Source organism: Leptonychotes weddellii, chromosome 5 (assembly GCF_054177405.1).
Source record: "Leptonychotes weddellii isolate Sample4059 chromosome 5, ASM5417740v2, whole genome shotgun sequence".
Taxonomy (NCBI): domain Eukaryota; kingdom Metazoa; phylum Chordata; class Mammalia; order Carnivora; family Phocidae; genus Leptonychotes; species Leptonychotes weddellii.
Genome location: NC_138373.1, coordinates 27,509,584 through 27,521,221, shown reverse-complemented (window position 1 = coordinate 27,521,221; position 11,638 = coordinate 27,509,584). Strand labels below are relative to the sequence as shown.

Genomic DNA, 11,638 nt, shown 5'->3' with positions numbered 1-11,638 from the left:
CACAGAAGAGGGTTTGGCACACTTTAAGTGCTCAAACACCAGCTGCCATTTTACCCAACACAAAATACCACAACTGGACCGGCTGTTCCTTTCCCCGGAGGGCTGCGAGTGGAACCAAGCAGGTTCCCCAGCCCCCAGGACATGCGTCCCACTCCCTTCAAGCCACACGGGTCAGTCTTAGGACCCCTCTGCCCTGGACCCGTTCACAACCAAGGGAACCCCTTGAGCAAAGCACACGCTCTAGAAACCTTTTTTTTTCTTAAAAAAAAAAAACTTTCATAACAAAGTTTATTACCTAAATTGGTTGTAAAAAATATAAAATAGGATTCTGCACAGCAGAAAAATAAAGCCAGAGACCCTCCCCCAACCCCTGGTTTGTGCAAAGATACTGGGTATATGTAAACATGAAGAGGTAGGAGGTATAAATTCAGGTCCTGGCCCCAGATAGAGTTAAGTTAAGCTGCTACAACAACCAGGGGGACCCAGAGGGAGCACCAGGAGGGGGGCACCCCCCCAAGAGATGGAGAGGGGTCTGCGGCCTCGTCTCCAGCGGAGAGGGGGACGCGCCTCGCCCCCACGCCCCACTCCCTCCAACCCAGGCGGGGAGGGCACCCACGTGGTTCCAGGGAAATAATTATTAATACAAAACAGTACCAAGGCGGCCGAGTTAATGCTGCGTGCGCGGCCGGTCAGATCTGGAAGGGAAAGGAGCTCAAGTAATCGCGGAGGACGGGGTTGAGAGGGATGCGCGCCAGGTTCTCGCGGCCCACGGTGGCCACGATGCGCTGGCGACACAGCTCCTGCAGCGGCCGCACGCGGCGCTGGCGCAGCGGGGCCCCGAGCATGCGGCGCGGCGCCGCCACGTAGTGCTCCAGCAGCTCGAAGAGGCAGTCGAAGCTCTCGCGGCTGCCGTCCAGGTGGAAGCGGCCGGCCTGGAAGTGCACGCGGATGCTTGTGGGGCCCGAGGCCATCTTCACGCTGAGAGCGAAGAAGCAGTTCCGCTGGCGGCTGTCGCGCACCAGGAAGGTGCCCACGGGCTCGGCGCGCAGCCGCTCGTGCGCCCCGTGCACGCTCAGGGGCCCCCAGTAGAAGCCGCAGGCGTCGAGGAGCGCGCTGGCCCGGGTGATGCGCCGGTATTCGGCGTGCGAGCGGAACGTGCGGAAGTGCGTGTCGCCGGGGGCCGGGGCCGGGGCCGCCGGGCAGGGCCGCGGGCGCGCGGGGGCCGCGGGCGCCGCCGAGGACGAGGGCGAGGACGAAGACGAGGAAGGCTCTGGCCGCCGTCGGGACTCTGCTGCCGTGGAGATTGCATTGTCGGCTGCCACCTGGTTGTGTGCTACCATCCTACACGCGGGGCCAGCCGGAGGGGTGGGCCATAGCGTCCGGGGGTGCGCTGGGGGGAGACACGGGCGGTGAGCCGAGAGTCGGGGCGGGCCCGGGCAGGTGAGGGAGCCGACCCGAAAGGGCCGAGGGCGCAGGACCTAGTCGGCGCGGCCCCCGGGAGCCTCCGCGGGCTCACCTAGAAAATGGGCCTCCCCGTCCACGGAGCCCCTCCGGGAGGGTGGGGGCCCGGCCGGGGCGGAGTCCGGCCGCCGGCTCGCTCGGAGTTTGGGTAAGAGGGGGGCGTGGAGAGAGGTGCAGGGAGAAACCTGCCCCGACTCCGGCCACCCGGCCCTCGGCTCGCCGCCCCGCGGCCGCCGCCTGCTGGCCAGGCCGGGGACTGGCGCCTCGTCCGAGCGATTTGGGCAAAGACAGAAAAGCTGCGCTGCGGGCACCCCGCGCGCGGGGGACTGCCAGGGTGGGGCCGCCAGGGGCCAGGGGCGTGGCGGCCGCGACCCTATCACGCAGCCCCCGAGGCCCGCCCGACACTCGGCCGTCCTTTGCTGTCTCCTGTCCTGTCCTTCCCCCTTCCCTCCCGCTTCTTTGCCCGCTCCCTCCCGCTTCTTTGCCCGGTGCCCGGCTCACCTGGCGGCGGGGCGCGGGGCGCCGCGGGCGGGGCGGCTGGGGGCTCCGGGGCGGCTTTCGCGCATGCTCCGGGACCGGGAGCCGTGCAGCTGCCACGGCCGCAGCTCGCTCTGCTCCGGCGCCCGCCCCTGCACCAGTCTTTTAAACTGGCCGGGAGGTGTGGCCCGCCGGCGGTGGCGGTCCCGCCCCCCCTCAGGCTCCACCCCCGCGGGCCCCGCCCTTCCGCGCCACTTTCGGTTTCTTTTTCCGCCGTGGCGCGCGGCGCGAGCCGCACGAGCTCGACCTTTTCCACACACTTGGGGACCCTTCCCGGGCCACCCCTTCACTGATCCAGCTTCACACTCGCCCTAGGACCCCCCCCCCATTAAGGGCTCTGGTCCCGCCCCTGGACCCGCTATCACTCGGATGGCCCCTCCGCACCTGGAGCCCCCACCTGTGCCTCCACTACCACCCTAGGTCGCAGATTTCTGCAGCCAAGCCCTTTAGGGTATTCTGGACTGGCCCTGACACATCCCTCTCTGCCGCCCGCCAGGTGCCTCAGCACCGGTCTCTGGTAGATCTCTGTCCTTTGCTCTCCTTGAGTCAGACCCCTCCCCGCCCGAATCTGGGCTCCTGCCTGCAGATCCGGCGTCGGACCTGGCCCCTCGGGGCTGCTCCCCCAGCCGCCTGCCCCCCACCCCCTGCAGCCCCGAACCCTCAGGCAGCTGCCCCTGCACCCCTTCTAGCCTGTCGCTGTCCCTGGTCTTGGCTTGGGCTTCCCAGGAAGCGGTGGCCTGACCACAGGCTTCGGAGGAACCCTTCGGAGGCGCGAGAAGGGCGCCTCGACCGCGGATCCGAGTTCCTCAGAAACCGGGCGGGGCCGTCAAGGTCCCGGCGGCAGTCTTGGCTCGCCCTCCCTGCCGGGGAGCAGCTGGAGAAACTGAGGCCCTGGGGGAAGCGCTGTGATCTGCAGCGACTGGCAGATGGGGAGCTCTGGACGAGCGTGCCCTTCTGTATTATTTTGGGGAGAGGAATGGCTGGGCACCTCCAAAGGCACTTTGAAGCCCAACAAAAAGATAGTTCATTGATGTGATGATTCCAAAAACCTACTTTGACTTTTCCTGGCCTGCCCTCCTTTCCCTATAGAGTCCATGTCCACCCCCCCATCCCCCCACGCCACCCCCCTCTGCTGCTGGGTCAAGTGTCCACCCCACCTGGCACTCATACTCTGGCTTGGGACCATGGGGGCTTGATGGTGCCAGCTATAATTTGTACATTCCTGCATGTGACCCACGACCCTGTCGTGGCAAGGTACGCCTTAGGTGCCTGGCTGGTACGTGTATTTTTGAAGGAAAGAAAGAACAAATAAGGGTTGGGGCTAGTGAGTGGGTAGTCTCCGGGTCACCCAGGGTTACACAGAAGACAGGCCAGGCTGGGGGCTCGGCCAGCCTTCTCACACTGGCACACACTGCCCTCTATGGGCTGCTCTCAGGCTGCAGCCCAGGCCTCTGTCTGAAGTCCAGATGGGTGCCAGGTCCTCCTGCCCGCCTCCTTGGCGCTTTCCTTCCCTGGCCCCAGGCTGCCTGTGTTTCCTCTTGAACATAAGGGGGTGGCCCAGAGCCAGCCTTGCTTAGGACCCCATCAGCTCCCTGGATGCGTGTTGGCAGCATCGATGTCGTCGTCCTGGGTTGAGTGTGTGTGCGTGCGAGTACGTGCGTGCATTGGTGTGCAGGGCGGTGGGACAGAGGATGGAGAGGCATGCGTGTGCCGGTGGTCAGGGGCTGTGGGCATTCCAGAGCATCTGCGGGTGCTGTGCCCTGTGGTGGGTGATGAATAAAATATAAAGTAGTGGTGAAAAGCCAGACCGTGGACCCAGACTACCTGGATTCCAGTTCAGCCATACACCTCTCTAGCCCTATGACTCTGAGCGTGTAATTAAGCCCCCTCCCTTGGTTTCTTCCTCTGTGATACAGGAAAAAACATCGTGCCTCCTTCCTGGCGGCAGGGATTAACATGAGTGATTATGGGTCAAGTGCTTAGAGCAGCCCCTGGGGAGCGTAAGCGTTCAGCAGGTTACTGCTGTTGCTGTTGTTCCTCTGGGGGCACCTGTGAGTGTGGCCGCGTGTTGGAGCCCGAAACCATGTGGCCTCATCCCTCCGGCCCATTCTAGAATCCCTAACCCCAGGAACACAGGCCGGAGAAGACATGGACCTAGTTTTGTGGGGATAAGCCAGGCCCCTGGATGCCGGCAGTGGGGAAGGGTAGCACTTCCCCCTCACTGGAGCTGGGGGCGGGGGTCCAGGCCCAGGGAAGGCCAGCAGGCTGGGCTGGCTTCTGCAAGATTTGTCTTCCTGCCAGCATGTCTCCTTGGCAGGCCTCTGGGCAGAGGGAAGTCTATAAATAGCTGCTGGTCCATATGCCCCACTAACCCCGTTGATAGCTTCCATGGCTACATGGGAGAGTCACCCCTTTTCGTGGGGACTGGGGCTGCCTTCTCACAGCTCCCCCCTTGCTGCCACACTCCCATCCATGCCTGTGTGGAGCCCCCTCCTTCATTGCATTTACCGATACCTGTGATATATTGGCCTAAGCTGACTGTGTGCTAAATGCTTTATAGTCCTTAGATCATTGGGTTGGTACAACCATCCAATCTGTCCGTTTTACAGGTACAGAAACTGAGGCTCAGAAGGGGAGTCACTTGCCTGGGTGCACACAGCTCAGAAGGGAGAGAGCTGAGATTCCTCTCTAGGATATCTGACCTCTAGAGCTTTCGCCCTTGTCCGCTGTGCTGTAAACTCCCTCCCCCCAATTCCTGGTGATCTCAAATCCTGGTGTGTTTGCTAGAAAAAACTGTAGATGCCAAAGAAATCAGAGACTCATTTGTATCCGGAGCCCACCTCGGGAAGAGTGGGGACATCTCTGCCGGCTTCCCTCTCATTTACGAGCTCGAGGAGGCTTCCACCTCGCCCTTTGTGGCTCCGAGTCCGTCTTCGAGTGTCCGTGACCTTGCCTGTACAGTGGGCCTGGCCCCCTCCTCCCTGCTGACCAATTCCTGGTTGTGAAAGCCGTGGTGAGTCAGGCACAAGTCGCTGAGCACACATGGGTTCTCCTCACTACCGACAGTGACAGTTACTCTGGCTTCGGTTTCATTTTCTGAAGTCCTGAGTTCAGAATGAAACCACATCCAGACGCCAAAAGGAAAAAGGAAACATGCTGACTGATGAACATCTGCCTCTCCCTGGACAAGTACTAGGCTTGCAGGAAGCCACGGCAAGAGTGGGCTGTGTGCGGACTCCATGCCCGCTGCTTCCCAGCTGTGTGACCTTAGGCAAGCAGCTTGCCCTCTCTGGGCCCCATTTGCCCCATCTGCAAAAAGGTCCCTGGAAGTTTTGTACCTTACCGAGCAGCAGTGCATGCAGAGCCCAAAGCAGAGTGCCAGGCACAGAGCAAGGGCTTAGCACAAGCGACTTGTCACAGGACAGTTGGGACCGCCCTCTGTCCACAGCCAGACATGCAGGTGGTCCTACTCCCCACTGGGCAGCCGAGAAGTGAGCAGCCCAGCCAGCAGCCGTGGGGAATCAAAATCCTGGCGCACAGGGCTCAGTTTTTCAGTTTCTCTGTCCTCCTTGGCAAAGTTCTGCTGGGAAAAGCCACTCCTGGCCAGGACACGCAATCCTGAAATTGTACACTGTCCCCGTGCTCCCCTGTCCTGGCTGCCTCTAACGTGTGGGGCCGCTGAGCTTCCCGTGGGAGTCTGTGCCTCTGGGGAGCCCCGAGCAGCGGGGCTTACAGCGTGGAGTCTGCGGTCAGCGGGCCTGAGTTTAAATATGTCCCTTAACAAGCATGCAGCCTGGGGCAAGCTTCTTAGTTTCTCTGTGCCTCAGTTTTCTCCTCTGCAAGATGGGGGTAATCCCCTATTTCCCTCCTTCAGTATTGATTCAGTAGGGATTTGTCGAGTGCCTACTGTCTGCCAGGCGCTGGGAACTCAGGGGTCTTCAAGCGTAGAGGAGGCAGTGAGTTCACATGATCGTTTCAGATTGTGGTCAGTACTGTGGGGGAGATCAACATGGAGAAAGGGGAGCGACGAGAGTTTTGGGCAGGGGTGAGATCAGGCAGTCAGAAAAAGCCTTTTGGATGGTGGTAGAGTTGAGGTCTTTCTGAAAGCTGGCTGAAGAGGACTCCAGGCAGAGAGAGCAGCTTGTGCAAAGGCCCTGTGGTGGGAATGGCAGGCATGCCTGAGGACCAGAGAGAGGCGTGTAGCGCTGGTGTAGAGCAAGGGCGTGAGTGCAGGGGTGAGGTATAGGGGTTGGCGGGGGTCTATTCCATCGGGCAGGGCCTTGCTGGGAGGTGGGGAGGGCTGGAGACAGTCCTTAAGCCCTCTGGGGAGCCCCGAGGTGGGAAACACTATAGGATTGGGAATGGAAAGAGCCCTCTGGCTGCTGACCTTCCAGACAGCTGGTTCTTGAGCCACAATGACTCATGGTAGAGGCCTTGGGACACACCTCAGTGCTGTCCCAGACCCGCCGGGGTGTCACCACTATCCCCTGAAATGGGTGCAAAGCCAGTTCTGAGGGACAGCTTGCTGCTCCGGGAACCAGGGGACCTTGGAACAGGTGTTTTGGGGAGGCCGAGTCCCGCTCAGAGGCCTCCGTCTGGGGAGGCGGCCTTGTTGTGTAGGGTAGAACCTGAGCCCAGCCCAGCCCGTCCCATCAGCAGGAATGACTGTGTGTCCGGGGGAAGGTATGTGCCGCCGGGGACACTTGAGTCTAAGGAGAAAGTTCTCCTTTAGGGCAGAAGAGGCCAAATGGCCAGGAGTGATGACTCCAAAGTGACGATAGATAGGATGGATCCTCCTGGGCCTGGGGAGACTTGATGAGAACCTTCCAGCAGGCCCATGATCCCCATGTGACAGGTGAAGAAAGAGACGGGTCAGAGATTATGTGCAGTAGAGATTGACCAGCTTCTGGAGGGCAGCGGAGGGGCAGGAAAGAGGATTTCCAAGAGCACTGGTTGTGGAGTCCAGACAGACCTGGTTCCAGGCCCAGCTTCCCCCCACCACCCCGACCAGTGCTATGGCTTCAGGCAAGTGGACTTAATCCAGCGCCCCAACAGCAGTCCCAGTGCCTTTTCATCAGCAAATCCCTCAGGACCTCGCTCGGAGGCTATTCATTCTATGTTTACACACAATTCTAATAAGCTGATCGGGTTCCCACCCTACCGTACCCCATAGATGGAAAATTAAGTGTGAGCCGTTGACAGTAAGAAACCATGGCAGTTTGACAGAGAGCAGAAAAGCTATGAAACTAGACACACGACATACAGCAGGCTCCGCTGATGAGTCCTCAGCTCAGGGGCCGCTCGCCAACGGCAGGCACCCTGACGAGAGCTTGGATCGGTCCCCGTTCTCTGGGTGAGGAGGCATCTCCTTTCTGGGCACACACAGAACCAGCAGGAGGCTCGGCAGTGGCCCGGGACTCGGGAAGCCCAGCGTCTGTTGGCACCGAAGAGGTCCCCGGCCAAGCCGGCCGGACCCTGGGAGCAGGCTCTGGGAAGAGGTGATCCTCGGACCTGAATTATAAAGAGCAAGTGGGTCTTGGCCAAGGGGCAAGAAGGGAGTGTGCTCTTGGCCGAGCACAGCACAGGCAAAGGCCCGGAGACACACGTTTGAGGACCCAAGCGGCGGGTGGCCGGAGAGGAGGCTGAGGTGAGCAGGAACGGTTTAGAGGCAGAGGTTGGGCTGGGGGAAGGCCATGTGTGGGCCGTGGCCTTTCCCTGGCCTTGGCCTTTCCCTACCCCGCAGCGATGAGTCCCTCTGGGGAGCGCCTTCTGGGCCACATTGCCTGGACCAGCAAGCCCAGACTGCTCTGTGGGCACAGAGCTGATAAACAACATTCCCCTCGCTCTTTCCGGAGTCAACAAAGCATTGCTGAGCACCTACTAGATTCCTCACGGACGCTCATTCCTTTTTTTTCTCCTTAATTTACTTTTTCATTTCTCCGTATGAAACAATGAAAGCACTTCCCCTCCCCAGATGTAACCGCAGGCACCAGCTTGGCCTCTTTGCTTCCAGATCTTTTCCCATGTACTCACATAGTTGCCTTTGCCCCCATAAAAATACAGTGTTGCTCTGGGTAGACTATTTTCCTCTGTAAATGATACATCTTTCTCCATCTTGCTCTTTTCACTGCTGGTGATCTGGATAGAGCGATCAACCCCCACTGTTTTAAAAAACTGGGTGGTATTCCTCAACCGACCCCTGTGTGTTCATACAGCCATCCCCTATGGATGGGCACATGGGTTGTTTTCCAATTTTTGGCTCTTGGTGCCAGCGTGTGAGAAACACTTTGTATATTTTTTGTTTTTTTTTTAAGAGAAAGAGAGTGCATGCACAAGCATGGGGGTGCCAGGAGGCAGAGGGAGAAAGAGATGGAGAATCCCAAGTGGGCTCCATACTCAGCATGCAACCTGATGCGGGGTTCAATCCTACAACCCCGAGATCATGACCTGAGCAGAAATCGAGAGTTAACCGATGGAGTCACCCAGGCGCCCCAACACTCTGCGCACTTTAAATGTTAGTAGACACGTCCTGATTGCCTGCCAGTGTGGCCATGCACGATTACCCCCTCAGCAGCCACGTCAACAGTACCTGCTCACCTGCATCCTCGCCAATACTTGGTGTAGTCCACCTGTTTCCATTTATGCCCGTGCAGTGGGTACATACCTGGAAACTCGCTGTTGCTTTAATGGCTGCTCATTCTTTGATCGAGTCAACAACTGTTCACCGAGCTCCTCCTATGTACCAGCACCCTGCTAAGTTCAGGGGATGGAGCGATCAAGATCAAGGGGCCCCTTGGACCTCTTCACAGAGCGTGAGATGCAAGTAAGGCTCAGAGAGGTTAAGAGACAGGCCTGGGGTCATCCAGCGAGTGGGGGGAGTCAGGGAGCTGGGAGTGGAATCTGGGTCTGTATGGCTAAGGAGTGTGAGCTCTTTTTCCTCCTAAATCATTCCTCAGATGGGCATGGCAACCCAGGATCTCCAGATCTGCTTCCGTCTCCCCCAGGACCGCTGGGTCCCCTTAGGAGAGGCTGTGTCCCGCTATTTCTCAGGCCACACTCCCTGTCCCTCACCCCCCTCCCGATATCCCACCCAAATGACATCTCTCCACCAGAAAGGCAAGGCAGGTTGCTTCAGAATCTGCACGGCCTTTCGGTGGCTGCATTTAGCATCTGTTTATGTTTCCTGAATTTGGGTTTCCAGCAGACTTGCCCCCAAACTATTGCCTCCCCACCCGAAACCAAGCAAGTGAAAGAATGAATCTGTGGTTTGATGTTTTTCCTCTTGTCATCAAGTGACTGACTACGAGGGGGGGTTGTGTGCCTGTGAGCGCCTGCTGGAGTGTGTTTCAGTGTGGGAGGGGACGTGTTTGAGAGCCCATGCGTGCATGTGTGTGTGTGTGTGTGTCTGTCTGTCTGTTTAGGAGTCCACATGTAAACCTAGCTTTCTGTGTCTGAGTGGGCTTGAATGGCGATTTCTTTGTCTGTGTGACTGGTGGTTATCTGTGTGTGTTTGTGCAACTTTTTCCTGAGCGTTGGTATCAGGGAGCTGTGGGGTTAAGGATGGGTCCATGCGACCCAGCCTGTCTGCTTCCCAGTTGACTTCCTCTATTACAGAGATCCTATCTCCACAGTAGAAGATCTCCTGCCTTCAGTGATCATATCATCAAAGGACACTGTCCAGGGAATAGGGAGGCCCTTTGATGAGTAGGGCTCAAAGTCCTTGACCTTATCTTCTAACACTTTGTCTCCACCTGCTCCCTTAAAATGTGCTTCCCAGACTCTTTTGCCCTGAGGTGTCAGTGACTATCATGGCATAATCTGGCCAGATTATGCCCTTACTTTATGTATGTATGTATGTTGTTTGTTTATTTTATTTATTATTTTTCATAAGTAGGCTCCACACTGGGCATGGAGCCTACATGGGGCTTGAACTCATGACCCTGAGATCGAGTTGAAATCAGGAGTCAGGTGCTGTTAACCGACTGAGCCACCCAGGTGCCCCTTGGCCTTACATTTTTACTAGGAAACCGGTGGTTTTGGGCAAAGCATGAAGGTCTGACCTCAGACCTGCCCTCCAGCCGACCTTATCGAGCTCTTTCACCTCTGAGTCTCAGCTGCTTTGTCAAGTCAGAGCAGTGTTGCCTCCTGCTTAGGTGTGTGGATGCAGTGGAAACATTTATGTCAAAGCATCTGGCACCTCATAGGTGCTCCGAACATGGTTATTTCCCCAGCCCGCTTGGGCCCTTCCCCACATCCTCTCAGGTGCGCGGTGCCCACCTGGAACATTTCCCTGCCGTGAGGGGCGGAGAGGGGCCCAGGAAGCGCAGACTGTGCACCAGGCCTTGTGCTGGACGCTCGCGTGTGCATCATCTCAGGGAATCCCCCCTGCCCAGTGACACCTTGGGAGATGAGGGGGAGGGGGGGCACAGAGAGGGAAAATGCCTTGCTAAGGCCACACAGCAGAGCCCTCACAGGAGACCCTATACTTCCTGCTACCACCTGGGGCACGAGCGTCGGAACTTGGATCCACTCCCCGTAATTGACGTCCAGCAGGATATTAGTCTCAGGTTGATGTATATGTGATGAAAGGACCACCTTCCCCCGAGGCTCCCCCTCTGGTCCCTTTCCCTCCTCTGCAGACACCCCCATCATTTCCACACCCACCCGCCTCCCCGTGTGTTCCACCCCGTTCTGTTAGCCCAAATGTCAAATGAAACAGAAGGGAGCACCAAGCATCCATGTGCCTGGCGCGGTGCTAGGTTACCCCGTTAGGCAAGACGGGGGTCTCAGGGGGATTTGAGTTCCCCCAGCTGGGAACTTGGGTCTGACCCCAAGAGGCTTCTGGGTTGGAAGGCGATTTACACGGGACCCTAACCATTCCCACCGTCTGGTACTTGATGCCGTATTAATTGCAAAGTGCCTACTAGGCGCAGAGCACCCAGGCTTCATACCACTCACAACCACCACCTCTTTGAGCCCTCCCTCCCAGCCATCCACCAGGAGCACCCATTTTACAGATGAGAAGACTGTGAAGTTCTCTCCTGATTTCAGTGCTCCAGTCCAGGCCACCATCCCCTCTTTGCAAGCCCCACCCTGCCAACGGCTCTTTGTGTCCCTTCTGTGTCCTATAATCTAGTCTCTACACTGCAGCTCACACCATCTTTAAAAGCACACAGAACCCTGTCACTTGCCCCATTTTAAGACCCTTCTGTGACTTCTTGCACCAAATATAATGGCCAAGCTCCCCATGCAAATCCCTGCATGGCCTGGCCCCCACCTGGCACTTCCCCACCTCCTGTCCCACCACCTGCAGATCCTATGCCAGAAACACCTGAAGCTCTTCTCCCTCCTTGGGGCCTTTGCACATGCTCTAGCTTTGAGCCCGGAATGTTCTTCCCTCAGGTCCACAGTTGCTCTGCATTATATGGCTATTATATGCTAGTACAGAGGATGCACCAATGGACTAGTTCTTGCAATAAATTGGGATGGGTTGATTGGGAGGATGGACAGATTGCAGATTAGCTAGATGGAAGCATGGATGGGTAGATGAGACGCTGGATGGGTAAGTCATTTGTTAAGAAGGTTGGTTGGGAGAGGGATGGGTGACAGGGTTAGGCTTGAGGAGAGGGAGGGATGAAAC

At 57.9% G+C, this 11,638-nt stretch overlaps 2 protein-coding genes across 2 annotated transcripts in view; both read right to left on the bottom strand.

Moving 5' to 3' along the window:
• Positions 1 to 274: 274 nt before the first annotated feature.
• Positions 275 to 2,068, bottom strand: SOCS1 (suppressor of cytokine signaling 1). The gene is made up of 2 exons (XM_031042135.2): positions 1,963 to 2,068; positions 275 to 1,390 (listed from the first exon to the last, which is right to left on the bottom strand). Exon 2 carries the CDS (start codon positions 1,338 to 1,340, stop codon positions 690 to 692), a length of 651 nt encoding a protein of 216 aa, XP_030897995.1. The 5' UTR covers positions 1,341 to 1,390; positions 1,963 to 2,068; the 3' UTR covers positions 275 to 689.
• A 3,989-nt stretch (positions 2,069 to 6,057) lies between these two features.
• The window catches only part of TNP2 (transition protein 2), a 6,804-nt gene continuing 1,223 nt past the window's right edge, over positions 6,058 to 11,638 (bottom strand). Inside the window, exon 2 of the mRNA XM_081818882.1 lies at positions 6,058 to 6,176. Coding sequence (XP_081675008.1) covers positions 6,058 to 6,176 — 119 coding nt within the window. The remainder of the gene's footprint in view (positions 6,177 to 11,638) is intronic.

Bases quoted from the DNA above. Each gene is read 5' to 3' on its own strand.
- SOCS1 (XM_031042135.2), bottom strand. From the start codon at position 1,340: ATGGTAGCACACAACCAGGTGGCAGCCGACAATGCAATCTCCACGGCA.